The sequence below is a fragment of the Numenius arquata genome, chromosome 19 (genome assembly GCF_964106895.1).
Source record: "Numenius arquata chromosome 19, bNumArq3.hap1.1, whole genome shotgun sequence".
NCBI classification, from domain to species: domain Eukaryota; kingdom Metazoa; phylum Chordata; class Aves; order Charadriiformes; family Scolopacidae; genus Numenius; species Numenius arquata.
Genome location: NC_133594.1, coordinates 9281177 through 9301349, shown reverse-complemented (window position 1 = coordinate 9301349; position 20173 = coordinate 9281177). Strand labels below are relative to the sequence as shown.

At 49.0% G+C, this 20173-nt stretch overlaps 1 protein-coding gene across 2 annotated transcripts in view; it reads right to left on the bottom strand.

The window, feature by feature from the left end:
* Positions 1-10822: 10822 nt before the first annotated feature.
* The window catches only part of NOTCH1 (notch receptor 1), a 43037-nt gene continuing 33686 nt past the window's right edge, over positions 10823-20173 (bottom strand). Inside the window, exons 23-34 of one of the 2 annotated variants that reach the window (XM_074161398.1) lie at positions 19652-19909; positions 19459-19571; positions 18374-18945; positions 17211-17639; positions 16269-16417; positions 15419-15635; positions 14983-15073; positions 14549-14714; positions 13514-13809; positions 13050-13197; positions 12855-12952; positions 10823-12407 (exon numbers count right to left, since the gene is read on the bottom strand). In XM_074161398.1, the coding sequence (XP_074017499.1) occupies positions 10941-12407; positions 12855-12952; positions 13050-13197; positions 13514-13809; positions 14549-14714; positions 14983-15073; positions 15419-15635; positions 16269-16417; positions 17211-17639; positions 18374-18945; positions 19459-19571; positions 19652-19909 (4004 nt within the window). In that variant the 3' untranslated portion in view covers positions 10823-10940. The remainder of the gene's footprint in view (positions 12408-12854; positions 12953-13049; positions 13198-13513; positions 13810-14548; positions 14715-14982; positions 15074-15418; positions 15636-16268; positions 16418-17210; positions 17640-18373; positions 18946-19458; positions 19572-19651; positions 19910-20173) is intronic. The other variant, XM_074161399.1, reaches the window with a different exon arrangement.

Here is a 20173-nt window from a genome sequence, read left to right as displayed (position 1 = left end):
GGTGGCCTTCTAGCAGGGTCAGATGCCAGATGGAAAACTAGTAGTGGATGCCGTAGACAGATTCCTTCTTCTACCCTGTCAAGGCAAAAAAAGATGACAAGTGAGTTCCCTTTCTCACAATACATGCAGCACCTAAGCAATTATTATTTTACAAACATAATTACTCAAAGAACTTGAAGTGGAAAATGTCTACTTTCCAGAGTGCATAAGAAATTTGCACATAACATTGTCTTTCTAAATCCAAGTCCAGTATTAATGAAGTTTAATGCTGTGTAGTAACAATGCACATTATTTAACAACTGTATTAACAAACAGCTCCAAGTAAGAGTAACTAAACACAGTTCAGTCCTGCACAAATGTTAAAATCTCAGACCGTTAGAGCACCGATGTCATTACACTGTTACATTGCCCCTGATTTGTTTGAAGCAGAAGTATGTATCATAGACAAGACACAGCAGCAGTCAGCCTACAACAGAACCTGCAAGCACTATGGCGAGCTCAATTCAATGATAAAGAGTCGAGAAATTATTATCTAACTCTAATTCAGTTAGAGACGATCTTCAGCGCTGTTGCTCAATGTGAATGGACCTCTCTACAGGTAACATGAGAAGCGTCTCAAGAAAGAATTCATCAGATGTTACTCCCCTCAACAGAAGACGGCCCATTTTTGTTTTAATAAAGAAAACATTGTGTGGGACAGTAGCATGACTTATTTTGAGAAAGGCAACCCAGTTTTCATCACAAATATTCTCTCTTCTAGATGAATGCTGCATAGTAGTAAAACCGCATGTAAGAATATAAAAGACAAGAAACTCCATCCACCTATTACTTAATCGATGTTCTTGCTTTAACACTAGTGAGACTCTGGTACACTATCAGAGTTATAGCTGTATTTCAGGGTGGAAAGGACGGGCACAGAAGTGTTCCAACATTGGCAGCAAGGACTCCAAACAATACCGATAAAAGTTGTGCAATTTTTAGTTGCTTGGGATTTTTTTTTTTTTTTTTTAAGATTCAGCATCTTCTCAGTAAAAGTAATAAAATGGGAAGCCAGAAAATTCAGATGTTTGTACTCAAGCCAAAATTTTCATAACTATAAAGAAGTTCAAATGCAAAACGCTTCTAGTTAACAAAAATACATACTGAGTGAACACTGTGTAACTACATGTATTTCATAAAGATTTATAAATAAAAAAATCCAATAAAAAGAATACTGACTGACATGACAGCATGATCTATACAGACTTTATTGGACATCAGTACAATTTATCCTATGGAAAAATCTCTTCTACTTGGCCCTGCAGAATCCAACAGTCCTGTGTACAATCCAGGTCCCTCTTTCAAAGAGCCTGAAGTACCAGCCATATATTTCCCAGCCATATCTTATATTAAGACCTTGTAAATTTGTTAAATTTTGTGTTCTGTTAAAACAGGAAAGAAGACCAGAAACTAACTACAACAGAAAAGCATTAAATAGAAAGCTTCATTAGTTTCATGCATCACTTAAATTTGTCTTCAACATTCTTTTTAAAAGCACAGCTGCCTGTCGAATTCCTATCAAGGAACACTTACAAAAAGCTTTTAGTACTTGGCAATCTTTTCTCCTAATACGATACGGAGGTGAAGGTTTTCCAGCTGGCCATGCTTACTGCCAGCCATGCTACCAGGAAACCCTGCCTTGACATCCACCTCGGTTTCCACATGCTTAAGAAACGCCAGGCTGCTCTGGACATCCTCGTTTTTATTTCATCGTCTTCTTTACTGCACTAACTAACTGCAAAAACTCCTCTCTCCCCTCCAAATAAACTAGTGTTTTTATGCAGCATACTATGAAGCAGGGAGGAAAAAAGCTGATTAAAACATTTGCCAAGACAGTTCCCTCCTGGAAATCACTAAATTAACTGAACAAAACGTTGATGTCTACCTAAAAGTTCTGTTCTTAATAGAAAAGTTGTTTCAGACGTCACTCTTTATAGCATCTTATCAGATGTACACAAAGGTAAAAATCCTCATACTTTACCACATTTTTGTAACAACCAGTATGAGTAATTAACTAATTAAATTAACTGTAGAGTTCTACTTTAAAGCACTGGTTCGTCATTCCTATAACAAGATCTCTAATGCTGCATTACAGAAGTTCAATACGAGGGTATCAGATTCCGTACAGAAGGAAAGTTAATATTAACAGACTGCACACAGTAGTAAAAGCAGGCAAGATTTGAAGAATTAAGTCCAAATAAAATGAATGTGCCTGTGTCAGGTAATTTAAACAGAAGATATTAACTCAGTGATACTGACCTTCCCTGCTCCCAACCCAGTATTAACAGAAATACTGATTTTAAGAAATTTATAAATGAGAAATAACTATGTAAGTTAAGAGCAATCCATCTTTGCTTTATCTAGCTTGGAAATTCTTAACTTCCAGCAGGTTTATTAGTAGATAATGCAGAGCAGCCTGCTAAACATTAGTCACCAGAAACAACAATTGCAGAAGGTGTTTCCAGATGTGCCAAGAAAATGCTACCGGAGGAAAAAAAAAAAAAAAAAAAAATTAAAACTACCCTCTAGACAAGATCATCAATAAATTTCACCCGATGAGCTCTACAGCAATGATTAAATTCCTCTGTGAAAATTTATCTGCATGAAGGAATAATTTATTTGGGGGGAATTCATTTAATCCTATCTCCAAGGGACATAAGCTAAATAAATTACTCTTAAACAAGAATAAGTATGCCCACAAAGCAGGTTACAGAGTACTTATATTAAGTCTCATGTGTGTCTATATATATATTCTCATGTGTGCCTGTATATACACGCACACACGTGTTTGCACAAACTTGTACCAAACAATAAATAACATATTCACATACATAGATTCCCAACAATAAGAACAAAGTGAATAAAAAACCCCACTACAAACCTAAAGACAAGAATAGCTGGAAAATAAGGTTTGCAGGTTTAAAAATCAGTATCTGGGACACTAGCTTTTCAGATTTTTTTTCTATGTAGAGAGCTGCACATCTGCACACATGTGGATGACGCTCAGACTGAACACATTCTACATGTTCAGCACGGCCGATACCTTCCCACTGGCTTTTTCCTAAATAGCAACCATAGTTACAAATGTTATTCAGCAAAAAGAGCTCTTTGCGAATCAAAAGCACAGAGTTTTAATACACTTCATAGACAGGGGCAGGATAAAACATTCCCACTTGTTTTGCAAGGGGGACTGACTACCAGGCCATCGCACCAGCAGGTCCTGAACACTTTCAGGCAACCGTACTCCTGAGTCAGCACCAGTTGCTGCTCCAATAAAGCGCAGATCTATGACACCTGACAACTCGAAAAAACAACCCTGAGTTACAAGAAGTACTGTTGTCTCCTCAAAGGAAACGCACGATAATGAGGACCAGGCGACACTTTTGACCGCAGGATCTCTTTTTCTCTCCACCCCCACCGCACGAAATCTTACCGGGAACGCCTGCAGCCAGCGCGCCCGTCCCCCCCGCCGCACCGAAGGCGACCCAGAACAACTCATACCCCGCCAGAGAGCCACCTCGGCAGCACCGCCCCGCCGGCCGCGGCACCGTTCCGCCGCTTCGCCCCAACCGGGGGCAGCGGCCGCCTCCCGGGACCGCCAGCGACCCGCCGCCTCCCTGCCCCGCGGCCCACCCGCGCTGAGGCACGGCGGCACCGGGCAGCGCCAGCCCCGGGGCCCGCACCTCAGGCCCCACCGCTCCACCCGCGATCCCCCAGCCCTCCGGCTGCCCCCAGCCCAGCGTCCCCCCCTTCCCTCAGCCGCCCCTCACGGTACCTGGCAGCGTCCTCCCCACCGACGGAAGCCCCTTAGCAGCGGGCGCCGCCCCCCCTCACGGCCGCAGCACCGGCCCCCTCCGCCGCCATCTTGGAACATCCGGCTGGGAGTTCCGCCGCCGCCGACGTGTCACGCCGCGTCGCGTGATGACGCCACGACCGCGCGCGCTTGTTTGTGTTTCTCGCCCGCCGGCTCCCCCCGCCCTTCCGCGTTCCTTTAAAGGGAAAAGGGGGAAGGCAGAAGTGTCGGAGGGTAAAAAAAAAACCCCATTAAGGGCGGAAGCAGCCTCGATAGCACTACGTACGCAGCGCCAAGCCTTAGCGCAGGCGCAGTGTGGCTGCGGGCTCGGGGGGTGGGCGGTTCGAGTCCCGGCCGGGGCGGCTGCGGGCGCGGCCGGTTATCGCGCCTTCCCGGCTGTTCCCTCGGCTGCGGGCCCGCCGAGGAGGCCCTTCTCTCCGGAGGGGACCCACGCTGCCAAGCCCCTGTTCGCCACGGGCCTCGCTCCCACCGGCTGATGTTTGGTGGAGCGCGGCCCCGGGGGGGTGGTCCGTTCTCCTCAGGCAGCCGCGGTGCGGTCGGGCCGAGCGCCCCCGGGTTTGCCGGGGCGGGTGCAGTGGCGAAGGCGGCCGGCAGGGCGGGACAGAGCGCCGCCAGGCCCCGGGTTGGGCCTGTTCCTGTCATGGCGGGAGCTGAGGGGAAGAGGGGTCGGGCACTCCCCGACCCGACAGCTCTGCGAGGTCCCCGTCCTGCAGGTTCATGGGGGCTTAATTGGTGAAGGGATTTTAATGGTGTGAAGGGCCGTGAATCATGCGAACGCGTGGAATGCTGGCGTACGAGTGTCCGAAAGCTGCGGCCTGGGTTCAGCCCTGCCGCACACACAGCGCTCCCTGGGGTGCACTGACTCGAAGGCTTAGCAAAGCACTTCTCCAGAGAAATGTATGTTTGGGTGGTTGTTGTTTTGGTTTGGGTTTTTGTTGTTTTGTTGTTTTTTGTTTGGTATTTTTCTTTTTAGGCAAGATCGTAGTGTACCAGACACGTTCAAGTCTAAAGGTTTTCCTCCTCTCTGCTCCAGCTCACCTTTGAGGGGCTCTTTCACACAAACACGAAGCTTTTAAGGGCGATCCCTGTCCAAGTGTGAGGAGGAGGTGTCTCGGTTACCGGGGTTTGTACCCAGGCGGTGGCCGCTGGGCTGATACTGTCCCACCCTGCACCCAACAACAAGCCTTGGAGGGAAAAATACACACGACCTAGACAAATATCTTAATCAAAGGTGATTATTGGCGCAATCTGATCATTAAAGCAGGGTGATGTCCTCAAAGCCCAGTCTGAGCAGGGGAAGCAGCACTTCGATACTGGTGTGGGAACTGGAGGCAGGGCTGTGATTTTTAAAGCACCTTTCATCTCCCTCTTTTGTAGGAACATTCTTATAAACCAGTTTGTCAAATACAATTTCACTGCACAGGTGTGTATTGCAGATAAAGCCCCGGTTCTCCCTTGATATTTCCCCCAACAGGTGTAATCTGAGGAAACGTGCTTTTGATTAGCCTGATCAGCTTTTTAAAAATACATATGTAGTCTGTAAATACCATCAACAGCTTATATCTGCATCTATAGCTATATATTTACACTACATATACATATACACTCCTCAACACAGGAAGGACGTGGACCTGTTGGAACGGGTCCAGCGGAGGGCCATGAAGATGATCAGAGGGATGGAGCACCTCCCCTATGAAGACAGGCTGAGAGAGCTGGGGTTGTTCAGCCTGGAGAAGAGAAGGCTCCGGGGAGACCTCAGAGCAGCCTTCCAATATCTGAAGGGAGCCTACAGGAGAGCCAGAGAGGGACTCTTTGTCAGGAGATGTAGTGACAGGACAAGGGGTAATGGTTTTAAATTGGAAGAGGGGAGATTTAGATTAGATATGAGGAGGAAATTCTTTCCTGTGAGGATGGTGAGGCACTGGAACAGGTTGCCCCAGGGAAGTTGTGGCTGCCCCATCCCTGGAAGTGTTTAAGGCCAGGCTGGATGGGGCTTTGAGCAACCTGCTCTAGTGGAGGTGTCCCTGCCCATGGCAGGGGGGTTGGAACTCGATAATCTTTAAGGTCCCTTCCAACTCTAACCATTCTGTGATTCTATGATTCTATATCTAACGCTCTTCATATACCCCTGTACACATACATACACAATGCAAATGGTAATGATGGGATCTCACCTTTGCTGTTCTTCTGATAAGTATGTGATTATAAAGAATTGTCACGTTAAGACATTCTGTCCCTTTTCACCCTGAAGCTTTCTAGCTGATTTGCTCTGCTCACCAAATGCAGCCAGTTCTGGATTTGAGAGCGACCCATTACAAATAAAAAGGCTTGCTGGCGGAACAAGGCCAGAGTGCGTCTTCTCCCCTGCTTCATCAGCTTACTTGGGGTACAACACAAGCGATAATCACCTTTTCCCATTAAGTTTTGGTAATCTTTTCAGCCTTCAGGTTGCAGGCAACTATAAACACAGCCCTGCCCCAGGAGCTCGCTATTAAAGAGATCATTCTCCGAGTTTGGAAACCGGGAAAACAGCTAAAAGAGAGTTTCGCTTATGAGTATCAGTGTTCTGTATCAGGTTAGCCAACTCGGACAAGCTGAGCTTTATTTATTTACTCATTTAGTCGTTGTGATTATTCAGCCTACCCCGGCCACATTAACCCTTGTGTAATTGGAGAGAAGCTATACCTTGGATGAATTTGGCTCCTTTTGTACATTCTTAAGGGGGTGATTGGAGCTGCAGTAACAATTCACAATCAAGGTTCAAGCAGCTGTTAGCAACTTTCTGAGCAAACACGGATAGCCTGGAGGTAAAAGCAATACAGAGTAGCAGTTTCTAAATGTCCCATCTAATTGAGCAGGAATAATGAAAACAAAGAATAAAAAAACCAAGCCCTCCAGCATGTAAACAAATAGTTGAGGTGCACCGATCCCTCATAGCATCAACATACTTGCTTCGGAACTGCTCCGTGCTAATCTTGTTTCACGCAAACATTTTGGAACCCTTCCCTTGGCATGGGATACAGTTTTTAGTGCTTCTCAGCCTTTTTCACCTGGAGTGCTGAAACAACTGTGCTTACCAGGACCCATTCATCCCTCTGCATCTTCTCATGATGTGAGAACTTGAAATTCAGCTCCCAGCAGCTTCACCAACATGAGGTAAAGATGAGCTTGTGGTTGGGCAACGTGGGTTGGTTGGAGCGGACTGGAGAAAGGCAAGTCCTTCTGCATAGATAGCTGGTGGGAAAGCCCTAAATGTGGAGGGAGGGCTTAAAATGGGCCATTTCTCTTGTTTCTCATTTAACTTTGCCTCGATCCCAGCTGGGGATCTGTGACCCCACGATCATTTCACGTACCCGCTCAGGAAATCGGGGACAAGGGACCGGCAGGAGTTTGTGGGTCACCAGATGCCTTCATAAATGCAAGAGTCATTGGGGGCTAAACACTTAAACTGTGCATCCTTACTCCTCTGTTGCTCAGAAAACCTTTTCTGACTTCTAGTTTGATTTACCTTGTGGCCAATTTATTGGTATCTATTCATACGCCGATGCAGACCTTTCTGGTTTGCCTCTTTCCCTGGAATTTAGCCCCCTCTTTCCTCCTTCTGTCCCTTTGACCCATCCTCATGGAAAATCACGTTTTGTAGCCCCTCACTTCTTAAATGTGTTTAGTTGCCTTTTGCAATGTCACGTTGTTTCGCGCACCCTCACAACTCTCTTTGTTTAACCAATTCCAGGCCAAATTCCCACCTTGGCGATGACCGGAGTGTTGCACAGATAGGAGAGCACCTTGGTAATGCCTCATGTTGGCATGAGCATCTCCCAGTCTCACCAGCAGCCCGGTGCTTGCAGCCAGCCACGGGCACGAGCGCCGTATGTGTGGGAGAAGCCTGGAAGGATGGGCTGCATGGGAACGTGCCTGGATGTTCCCAGATGTGATTCATGGGCAGCGCATGTGTGAATCGCGGGGAAGGCAGACACACTTCATCTCGCTGTACCCCAGATGGGATGCAGTGAGACACAGCTGGGGGGAAGAGCACGTCTCAGGAAGCCCATCTCCAGGGTGTCCCTTGGGGTAACCAGGTCCTCACCGGTGTGCCACATTTTGAAGGGGGAAAAGGGATTTGTCCTCAGTTGAAATACCCTTTTTCATGCAGGGAGTGCACACTGGCACATCACCTCCCTGACCTCTGACAGTGCCGAGTGTCACTGCTGCGGGGTGGCACATAGCATGCCACTGCTGCAGCCACCAGCTTCTGACTGGTTGTACAGCAAATGTCTGGTGGCCCTGAATCCGTCTGGGGCTGGATACCGGGTACGTGTACACACATGCCCACTCCCTCCCCAGCCACGGAGTGGAAAATACCAGCATTCCAGGAGTTACCAGGCTTATCTGATTTGGGAGGAGGTCCGTGGCTTGGCTATTTATATCTAGTTATTTGGGGACTTTGCAGCTGCACTTGGACTACAGAGTCCCTATGGGGAAGAGAAAGAATTAAATTAAATTGCCTTAAAAAGCTTGAGTGCAGCAAGGACAGCAAATGTTTCTGCACCGTGGTTTTGTGCCTGGAGTGGCATTTAGTGAAACTGCCCCTCGGGGGTGTCGTCGGGTGGCTTCCCAGTTCCTATCTCTGCAAGCCACCACATCTGAGCGCCCCAGCCATATGCTCAGTGCTGTGTGTGAAGTAGGAAACACTATACGTAACTCTTACCACCACTCGTAGAGGGCTCTGTTTCCATAGGCACCGTGTAATTAAAAGCACGTGGCTGTTTTTTACCCTTGGCCGTCCCATCAGCCAGAGAATGCTCCTAAAAAAAAAAAAACTGAACAGAAAACAAAGTTTTAAAGTGACAGAATACAGTACTTTGGACATGTGTGAATGCTGTTCTTTAAAACAACTTTTCAACATTTCCCCTTTTAGATCCTGACCTAATGGCAGAGGCCTGAGGGGACAGCAGAGCATCCACAGGGGCTACCGGGGCAGAGCCCCTCCTGGCCGAGAGCCTCGCAGAGCCCCTCCTGCCACACTCAAACCAGACGGTAAGAGTTTTGCACAAGTTAAGGAGAAGGTTTCACTGCCCAAAGCCCTGCTCTGAGCTTTAACCCAGAGAACAAGAACTTAGGAAAGTGCCGGTGCCCAGAGGCAGCCCGGCAGGACTCAAAGACAGCGGGTATCAAGCCCAGATTTCAACCAACCTGTAACAAAAACACTAAGTTCCAGTTTTAGTAAAATCTAGATGCCCAGAAGCATCATTTATTGCAAATCCGTTAACAAAAAAAAATACATCATTTTTGCAAACTACAACTTTGCATGTAGATAACTTTATTACAGAAGATATCTTTTCTTAAACTACACTCTAGTTTATAAAACATAGGAAGATTCAACACCACGTGATGTTTTTATCACTCATATTAGGCATGTCACAATAACAATGGTCTGAAATGTTAACTAAGATGAGTGCTCAGCAAGGCGCTGTGCCTTGAGAAATATCCATTTTATTTGGTGTTCTAATAAAAAGGAATGAGGAAAAGGAACCCTCTTCTTAGGTTTTCTTGATTAACTGCTCTCTATCTGCCTGTCCCATACACGTAGCTAGTCTGAGGGTGTCTGCTTGCCTTTGCACCCGAGCGAGTGATATTCCAACACCTCTATAAGGTGATATATTTATGATATATTTAAGACTTGCTCATTTAGATTTTTGAAACAAAATCCACCTTTTCTTAAAAAAACAACAACAAAAAAAAGATATTTACAAACATCTGCCACAGGCTTATACTATATTTTACATGATACACAGGAAGAGTGTACACCAATATAAAAAAAGATGCATCACTCCGGACTAACAAGAACAAAATGTTAACGTTTCCCAGCACGGACTGGGCTGTGCTGGCCTTCGCCCTCCCGTTGAGCCAGTCCAGCATCCCAGCGGACCCGGCAGCGCTTCCCGCTGAGCACCCAGCCGCCGCGCTGCCGGAGGAGCTGGAGAGGGGCGAGCCCGGGGCGGTGGCAGTGTTATAACGCTCCCTCACCTCACTCAGGTCCTCCGCGGTAATAGACAACGCCTTCTTTAAAACAGGCAGGCCATCCTTAAAATAAGGATGTGCTTTACAAGTTTATATTGGCATTTATTTCTTAAACAGTTACTCAAATGCAAACACGAAAACAAAACAAAACAAAAAACAAACCAGTAAAGATATTCAAAGTAAAATTAAGTCTCCTTTGCGTATAAACTCCAGAGTTATCGGTTTGGTATATACTCCAGAGTTATGGGCTTGCTCTCTTACAAAGTTTGGCAACTACACTTCTTTTTGGTGGGGGACGGTATTCATGTTTCGTAGGGGTTGGTTTTTTTTAGCTTAGAACCTGTTCTTACAGGTCTATAATCCTGATTTTTTTTTTTTTTTAGATCATAAAAATCATTTAAATATATATATTCTTATATATATAAAATGAAGAGAGAACAAAAAATTTCTATTATCAAGGCAAATGTACAACTATATAATACTGAAATTTAAACAAAGATTTATGACTGGTACCATAAAATGTCCTCTCAGATAGAACAGCAAAGGAAACATTTTAAAGTACATTTCAAAAATCCATCCATACTTAATTTCCCCTCCCCCCAAGGAGTAGTACTTTTAGTCAATTTTTCCTTCCCCTTTTCTTTCTCACCTCTCTTTCTGAACTGAAAGAGAAAAAAATAAATTAATGGCATTTCAGAATCACAAATTGCTGCTTATAGCTTTACATAAACATTTCCTCTCAAATCAAACACAATGAACCCCCCCAAACAAAAAAGAATGTCCTATAAAAACCTAATTTTTTGATTTCTTGAAACACAACCGGTGTCCCACATTGACTTCTTAACAATAGAACATATAAATAAAAAGGCAGTGTTTTCATGTAAAATAAAAAGTACATAAATAAATACTAAAAAAAAAAAAGGAATTAATTTGTCTTTTTTTTTTTTTATAAAAACATATTTAAAAAGGATCCTTTAATAAAAGCATCCAATGTCCTTTTTAAAAAAAAAATCTCCCTCGAGCTTCTAACTCCCACTGGGCACCAGCGTCTCTGAAACACCGTCTTTTACTTGAAGGCTTCGGGGATGTGTCCCATCTGTGACTGCATACTGGTGGGAGGGCTGGAGATGCCCTCGGACCAGTCGGACACGTTGGAGTGAGGAGACGAACTGGACCACTGGTCCGGCGACTCCGGAGACGGTGTTAGGAAAGGGTGGTCGGGCACCTGGAGCTGATGGCTGGGGGTGTTGTCCAAGGGGGAGGAATAACTGTGCTGGGAAGGTGGAGTTAGAAACTGCGTGGTGGTCATGGGCTGGGCGAGGGAGGATGGCAGAGAGGTGGGCAGCATCTGGGAATCTTGAGGCAGGATCGTGTGGACCGCCATGGTACTGCTGCTCACCGGCTGCATGTCGGGCTGGCTCAGCTCCGTACCGAGGAAATTTTGGCCGATGTGGCCGCTCGTGTTGGAGCTGGGGTTGTGATGCTGCTGCGGCTGCTGCTGCGGCTGCTGCTGGGGTTGCTGCGGTTGCTGCTGCGGCTGCATGTTTTGCTGCTGGAGCTGCTGCTGCTGCATCTGTTGGAGCTGCTGGCTCTGCATCAGGTGAGGCTGGGAAGCCAGCCGGGTGTTGGGCATGGCCTGGTAGCTCATCATCTGCGACAAGCTTGTGGTGGGCAAGCCGTTGTGCAGGGAGGTCATCATGCCGTGTTGAAGGTTTTGCGGCTGCTGATGCGCCCCGGCTTGCATGTTGCCTCTCATGGGGTTGTACTGGTTCTGGACCATGCCGTTCTGCAGCCTGGTGAGCCAGTCACACTGCCCGTTCAGACCGGCCGCTCCGCCGACGGAGAAATTCATCGGGGCGTTGCTCATCACCGTGCTGGGGCTGGAGACGGGAAGGTGAGAGAGACGCGGCGGCACCGAATCGAAGGCCATCCTGCTGGAGTTTCCCATGGCCATATCCTGCTTCCCCGCCATGTTGAGGTGGTTGATGCTCATGTGGGCATCAGGCATGCCCGGCAGATGATTCAGAGGCATGGAAGGGGACTGCTGAAACGGAGAGGTCATCAGCGGAGGAGAGGCAACATCTGACAGGTACCCATGGGGCGACTCCAGGGAATCCACTGGAGACAACACGCTGGAGTTGTCAAGCAGACATCCCTTCCCATCTTGTGATTTTTTCCTCCGGGCTTTGAGGTCTTTGGCATCTTTGCCGTTGCAGCTCAGGCCCTTGGTACTCGGCTTCCTGGCCTTCTTGCCCTGGACGGCAGGTTTCAGGTTGCCGATGTAGCTGTTGGGAGAGCAGAGCGGTGGGGACAGCGTGGGTGCCCCCAGCGGGCCGTTGTGCAGCGGTGGGCTCCGCACCAGGTTGTACTCATCCAGCAGCCTGACGATGTCATGGTGCATGCGCTCCTGGGCGATGTCCCGCGGGAGCCGGTCCATGTGGTCCGTGATGTCGCGGTTGGCAAAATGGTCCAGCAGGACCTTGGCAGTTTCGTAGCTCCCTTCTCTGGCTGCGAGGAACAGTGGGGTCTCCTCCTGGAAAGCCAGCAAAGATGGTTAGGTTTAAGTTCACAGATTCTCCTGGCTAACACTATCCCGAGCTCCATGCCCAACACCATGCAGTTGGGTGGCACAGATGATGATCGTCTCTCCTCTGGTGAGGTTTTGCTGCTGCTTTTTCCTACCCTGCTGAGCCATGTCTTGATACTAATATCAAACCAGGAACCCTACGAGTGACCCAGAACATGCGAGGAGATGGCCACGCGATCACTGCTCACCAAGCACTGCACGGCCCCTCAACATCACCCGTAGGACCAAGTCCCACAATGCTTCTTTGAGCTAAATCCATCAGCTTCATTCACAGCAGAACAATCAAATCTGAGTCTCGGTGCCAGACAGTGTTGTATTTTAGGCAAAAATTACCCTTTAACAGACTCCCCAAGTGGTTCTTTCCTTGGCTATGTCAGCCCAGGAGAACCCTACCTTATTGTTCTGCATGTCCTTATTGGCGCCATTCTTCAGGAGGACGACTGCGGCTTCAACATTATTCACAGCAGCTGCCCAGTGCAGCGCTGACTTGCCTACAGAGGAGGACCACGAGATACAACAGGCGTTAGTGAGGGGTGAGAATAACAGCAAACAGCCCTTTCCTTCCAACCCTGAGGGAGCCTGCAGTACCTAGATCATCCACGGCATTGACGTCTGCGTGGCAGTTGATGAGATCGTCCAGCATGCCCTCCACAGCCAAGCGAGCGGCCAAGATCAGAGGAGTGGTCCCGTCATGCATTCGGGCGTCGAGATCGGTTGCCCTGTTCCTAATCAGGATCTGTGAGGAGAACGTGCAGGAAAACACAAACGTTAGAGGAGGGACAGACAGCAGACACGGCGGGTACCCAGGTCTCGGGACCTGCAAACCCCTTTCCAGATGCTGGTCCCCCCAAGTCCCTGCTCCCAGTCCAGGGCAGCTATGGGGCTGCTGCTTTGCAGTGCCCTCCCCTGAGACAAGAGGGGCTCCAGTTTGTGATACTTTCACCCCGCACCTCTCCAGGACAAGCTGGAGACCCTGCGACAAGTCCAGTTGTGTGATCGGCTCGACATGTAGCCACCAGTGCTTTCCCTAGAAAACCGAAAGGATGGATTACCTGGAAGACTCCTTGGGCATCGGCAGAGACGGCGGCGTGGAGGGGCGTCCTGCCCATGTTATCCTGGATGTTTGCATCGGCGCTGGCTTCCAGCAGGCGCTTGGCAGCGTCGGAGCGGGAGTACCTGGCTGCCAGGTGAAGCGCCGTCTCGCCGGTGCGGTCAGTCTGGTTGTGTAAACTGGCGCCTTGGTAAATGAAATCGGAGATGACGGCGGGAGCATCGTCTTCCTCTTCGCTGTTGCCGGTCTCCAGCCCTCCTCCGCTGCACGAGGCGATCATGAGGGGGGTGAAGCCGTCTGAAAAGCACAGGGGGACTCGGTGAAAAAAGGCTTTTTTACCCTTCTGTAATGCAGGCGGCTCAGCGAGATGCTCTGTCTGCGATAGATGCTTATTCTCGTGGGTGCATCGAGACCGAGTTCCTGGCTGGTTCTAAACATCAAACACGAATATCCTTCCTCTGATATGGATCTGAAATTCCTTAGTGGTATCTCACCACTCACTGCTTTTCCTATTTCGTCTGCGAGCTCGCACGCTGACATGTAAGGTACAATTTACAAGGAAGGTTGCTCAAAGCAAACTTGAGTACAGTACAGCGCAGCCTTAAATATATTTATATTTCAGAGGACAATTTCACAGATGTGAGGACAACCAAGTGTTTGTAACAATTTAAAAGCCTATTAACTATTATTACAGTTAAAACCCTGAAAGGAGGATTGTGAAATGTAGTTTGGTGGGAGGAGAGGAATCTAGGAGTAGTAGCAGTGAGATAAACTGGATGATTTAATAGGTACTTCTTCTGTATTCTCTAATTTTCATCTCGGTGATTAAACAAAAGGGATCTCATGGAAAGCAAAATGTGAGAGGGTCTATCTCTAAATCACGCACAACAGCAACCACGCGATGCAGAATGGATGGCAGCCACTCTACTAGAAATGGAGACAGGTCAGGGTGTCTGGGGCTGCTCATCTGCCAGGGGTAAGGGAGGATTTTAGATTAGCTGATGAGCAGCACAGAAGTGAAAGGAGTCCACCTTACCGGGACCTCTGACGTTGACATCCATACAGTCGGCATCGATTTCCCCCTGGGGCGGGGTAGGCGCCATGGAGGATATGCGCAGGTCGGCGGCATCCAGGTGCTGCTGGGTCCACTGCCTGTGGTCCGTCTGGTCGTCCGTATCGGGCAGCATCGCCTGCTCCTCGAACTGAGCAACGACAGCAGGAAATCAGCACCGAGCAAAGCACAGGAGCCGGGGTGGGAGCTTCACCTTGCGTGGGAAGCTCTACCAGGCTCAGAGGTGCGTTTGTCACACCCAGGTTGGCCAAGGAGCCAGCGGCAGCGATGCACAGAGCAGCCCGGACCCCCGAGGGTCCCCCCGTTCTGCTGCTTCCCGCAGCGCTCTGCTCCTTCCACCACAAAACCCAGCCAGTGACTACTCGCAGCACAGAAAGGGGACGTGGCAGTGAGCTTACCCTGAACTTCTTGGTGTCCAAGGTCTCCTCATCACCCCACTCATTTTGGTTGTCATCCATCAGCGTGCCGTCTGAAGCATTTTTGAGGGGTCTTGAAAAATACAACCATACAAAAAATTAGCTCCTCTGCAGGAACCAGTCTGTGACGGACTGTGTTTATCTACATTCACAAACTGACAGATGAATCATAAAGGCAATTTCCCCTCAGGTTGCCCTTCATTTTTTACCAAGTACAAACAGACCATGAAGCATTTAAAAACCTTCTCCAGAAGAGAACACTGTTTTCCCCATGCAGAACTTTAAGAAACCTGATTTTTCTCCTCCCCGCTACGCCAACATGATGCACCAGAGAACAAAACTCCGACGGGTTCTTTCAGAAGAGCCCCGAGCAGCCCCGCTGCGCTGCGCTTAACGGGTTAGCAAGCAAATTACTCACTTCAGTCCAACAGAATCCTCCCCAAGTGGTTCTCGTCGCTTCTTCTTGCTTGACTCTGTCACTTTGAAGCCTTCTGGGAACCAAAGCTGCCCATGCTCCCTGCGCCGCTTCCGAGACACCAGTACTCCCACTCCAATGAAAGCAAGCAAGACCAGCGCAGCCACCACCACGTACATAGGATACAGCTGGGAGTTCTTCGTGGGCTCAGCTGTTTCACCTACAAAACAGTGGGGCACAAAGAGATGCTGAGACATTAAGCTGCATAGCAAACCAGTGACAGAGTGGAAATGAAGGAAAATTAGTTAATAGAGGTACCTAAGTCTGATCTAAATCAGCCCCCCCAAAATAAGGTCATTTTATACGCTATTAATCAGAATTGCAAACTATCGGCAAATTCTCGGCTGCACAAGCCAGCCTGCATCAGGAGACAGCTTCACTTTTTTCTCCTTTAAGGAAAAGGATTAGCAAACTTCAAATCATTGCGCTTGCATTGAGCTGTTAAGACAAAAGGATTTAGGGGGGATTTTCAAGATACAAACTTCAACTCCTTGCATGTCACTGATTGATTGGAGCTGGTTGGGTTTTCTTTTTCTTTTCTTTTCTTTTTTTTTTTTTTTGTAACTTTTATAGTGATAATGATTTTGAAATAAACCTGGAATAAGCAAAAATAATAAACTGCTTTTGCAAATTTTTTTAAGAACAGACTTAAAGGGGAAAAAAAAAAAAAAAAAGATGCAATGTTATTAAAACCAGACTGTGCTCAAATGCAGCCAGCTGACAGACAACTAAACATGGATAAGGCTGCAAAGTTTGGGCTGTCTCTCCTCCCCAGCCGACCAGCCGTACTTACTTTTAACGGCTTCTATTTTGTAGGGTATGTTCAGGTTGCCGAGGGAGGCCAAGGCACCCAGGAACGCCGCCACATCGGTTGCGCTCTGGAAGCACTGGGAAGACGACTGGATGCACTGGCGGTTATCAATTTCCAAGTAGACGATGGATCTGTGCGAGAGAAGAGTCAATGAGAGAGATGACCACGCTGAGGAGACAGAGCAGCCCTGTCTCCATTCCTTCCTTAATCCCCCCACCAGTGGGAATCGGAAGGTGGGACCCCCATCTCCTTGCTTCCCTGTGGCCCAAGCCCTGCAGCTGACGCTCATGGTCTATTGGATTTGCCTCAATGACTACTGTGAAATCTAACTCTTTATCTGCAGGAACGGAAGGGAGTCTCTGCTTCACAATATTTTAAAATGACCCAGACACTACAGTATCTTAAATCATGCTGTTTGGGAGCCTTCAGATCTTTTCACATCTGTTTCGCTGCTCTGACTCCTTTGCTTTCGGTGGCTTTTGATTGAGCCCACAGAGAGTGAGAAGGTTAGATCTATATGTTCATGCCAAAGATCTCCAAACACAGTTTGCAGTAATTGAGTTTTACAACAAAGCTCTAGAAAGCATTTCCCAGGGAGAAACTGAGGCTTAACTTAATGACTTCCTGAAGTCAGACAGTCGGTCAGGCCAACCTCTGCTTCCAGGTCCCACCCAGCCCAGCCCCGGCTCCCAACAATACACAGGACTCCTTCAATCGTGAGAGTCGGCGCAGCATTGTATCAGGGATTCCTGAGCGATCACTCGCTTTTCCCACATGAGAGCAAAATCCGGTTTCTATTCACACAGAAAGCAACGTCTAAATACAATTATCTGGCCTACATCCTTCCCTTTATAGTGTGTTACTATTATCAACACAGAAAACAACTGCTGCTCGGTGAGAAAGGAGCCCATTGGTCCCCCTTACCCTCTGATGTCCATCTGATCGAGCTCTCTCTTCTGCCTTCTGCCAGCCCTGGAGTAGAGGCTGCTCTTTACTTTGTTGATGACCGCACTGGACATATCTGACCAGTCCTCTGTTGACCTCTTGATGTAATGCTTTTTCAGCTCCTCCTCATTGCCGTAGTATGGGAAGATCATATACTCTCCCTTGGGGTTCTTCTTGAAGACCACGTTGGTGTGCAGCACGCGGCTCAGCTCCCGCAAGAAGTTGAAAGAGTTGTTCTTCAGGTTCTCGGGAGTGATGAGGACCACCACCACCAGCGTGCCATCCGCAAGCTTCTCCGGCATGTTGTTTGCGCAGTCCAGACCATCCCATTCGCACTCAAAATTATTGCAGCCCTGGTCACAGTGACCATCTGAGAAGTGATCTTTGCAGTACTGGTCGTACAGGGGGCTGGGCAGAAGAAAAAGAAAGGCAGAAAAACAAATTAGACCAAGTACTGCGCATATTACCCATCTGCTGAGAAAATAAGCGGTGGTCCACAAGGACCTCTCTTTTGTGTAATTTTTCTTCTCATCCAAACACTAGAGCCAGTTTACATAGAAGGCAGCTGTTCTGTGCAGTGCTGTGAAGCATTCACCTCTGCAGGTGAAAGACAGCAGCTGTTAAATTGTAAGTTGCAATTCAGGTGCCAGGAAAAGGGACAAATTACTGTGACTCAGAGAAGACACGGGGACACAGAACAGTTACTGAGACCAGAGTTCATCCAGGAATCTGGGGTTAAGTTCCTGCTGTTGCCAAAGACAATGTTTGGTGAATGCCTGGATGTTAACATCATCATGTTTTATGGCTGCTCTTCCATCTGGGGTCTCCCTACACTGAAACTCACTGTGTTACTACTGTGAGCTGGAGAATTCACTTCTGTGGCGTGATACAAGCTAAGCACGGGGAAGCCATCTGGAATGAGCCAAACCCAGAGAGCTTCCAAGTGTATATAAACTCAGTAAGACCACAGGGAAGCGTAGTCACTTGAGCTGCAGCCCCATAGGCAGCAGAACACAACGTAGAGAGTGAACAAACAGGTTTGCACTTAGGAGCTTTAGCAGATGTAACCAGAAAATACCCCCAGATGATCAGAATAGTGGTGATGGCTTTAAAACAAGAGGGTCAATGAGCAAGCCACTTACTTGCACTGCCCTTCGTATTTCTGGCAGTCAAATCCATCGTACAGGCAGCCAGCGTTATTGCACTGAGAGTCGCACTTGCCGTCGTTGAAGTACTTCCAGCACTGCAGGGACTGGGAGCAGTTCTTCCAGGGGTCGTTGAAGTTGAGGGAGCAGTCGCCCCCGTCCCAGCCGCAGGCATGGTTGTTGCATTTCGCGTCGCAGATCTTGTTGCCGGCGTACCCGGCGCAAACGGCGATCTCGCACTTCTCCTCGATTTTGGGTGGGACGATATCCTTCCCGATCCCACCCTGGAAATCAAAGTCGAGGATGTGGCAGTTGAGGCCGTTGAAGTTGGCGGGGCAGTTGCAGCGGTAGTAGGGGGAGGCATCGCTGAAGAACTCGCAGGTGCCCCCGTTGTAGCAGGTGTCGGATGTGCAGGGGCTGCTGGCCGGGTACTGGCACTCGGGACCGGTGAAGGCCGGCGCACACATGCACTTGGAGCTCTTGTGGATGGAGATGCAGGTGCCACCGTTCAGGCAGTGGAGGTTCCCACAGGTGCGGGAGTCGTTCTCGCAAGTGGCACCCACGAAGCCCTGGGGAGGTGACAGCCAGGAGAGAGTCAGAATCACTGACGCTGCCCTGCGAGCGGCCTGACGCATGTGTGCGTTCTGGGAAACTCGGCACAAACCCAGTGAATCAGATCGATGTACCTAGGGCATGGCTCTGGCATGTCCTCTGAAATTTATGATGGGAAAGAATGTAAACCCAATTGGAGCAACCCCCTCAAAATGAAGGGAGCTCTTCTCCATAGCTGCCTGCTCCACCTTCCCGTGGTGCAAATAATGGTCAACCAGGGAAGAGTGTGTCCTACAGAGCTGTGCGTCATACCTGCAGGGCTGAGCCACCTCCTTCTCCCTGGCCCTAACCCGGTCTCCTTGCAAGTGAGGAGGGTACGGATGTATGGATACAGCTCCCTCCAGTGAACACCCACAGCGGAGCATCTTCCCCTCCATGTCTACCCCTGGGGAAGCCTCAGGGGCTGAAATGGCCCCTTGACTTGCAGGGCAACATCCCACGCTCAGAGCTGGAGAGCAGCAGGTACCTACCGGGGGGCATTTGCAGATGAAGCCACGGCCGGTGTTGCTGGCAACCGCGCACGTTCCACCGTTCCTGCAGGGTTTGCCTTTACAGCCGTCCACCACGGTGTCACAGCGACGGCCTGCCGAGGGAGAGGAGGGTGTGAGGAGCAGAGGAAGGGGTGCGAGGCGCTTGGGGTGGCTGGGGGAACGCAGTGCTCACCTGTGTAGCCCGGTCGGCACTCGCATTTGTAGTCGTTGACCCGCTGCACGCAGTTCTGGGTGCCGCGGGCGTCGCAGGGGTTGGACAGGCACTCGTTGACGTCTCCCTCGCAGCGCTCCCCTACAAAGCCAGGGGGGCAGATGCAGCTGTAGCCACCTACCCGATCCGTGCACTTGCCATTGTTAAAGCACTTGGGCCCCAGGGTGACAGGATCAAAGAAAGGGCTGCAGTCATCCACATTGATCTCACAGTGCACCCCTAGAGAGATGGGGGAACAACCCACACAGCTCATCAAACAGTATCGGGGGGCCCGGTGGTCCCTTGTGTCAACCGTCCCTGCGAAGGGGCTGAGCCTGGCCAACTCAATGGCAGTCTGAGCCGCCGCTCTGGCAGGAGGCACGCAGCACCGCGCGGCTTGCGCCCAAGGTTGCGTGGCCTTGATGGCTAAGCTCGCAAGCAACCACAAACCTCTACCGCTGCATTTGCTTCTGCTAGCCCGAGCAGCTAATGAGCAGATACCGA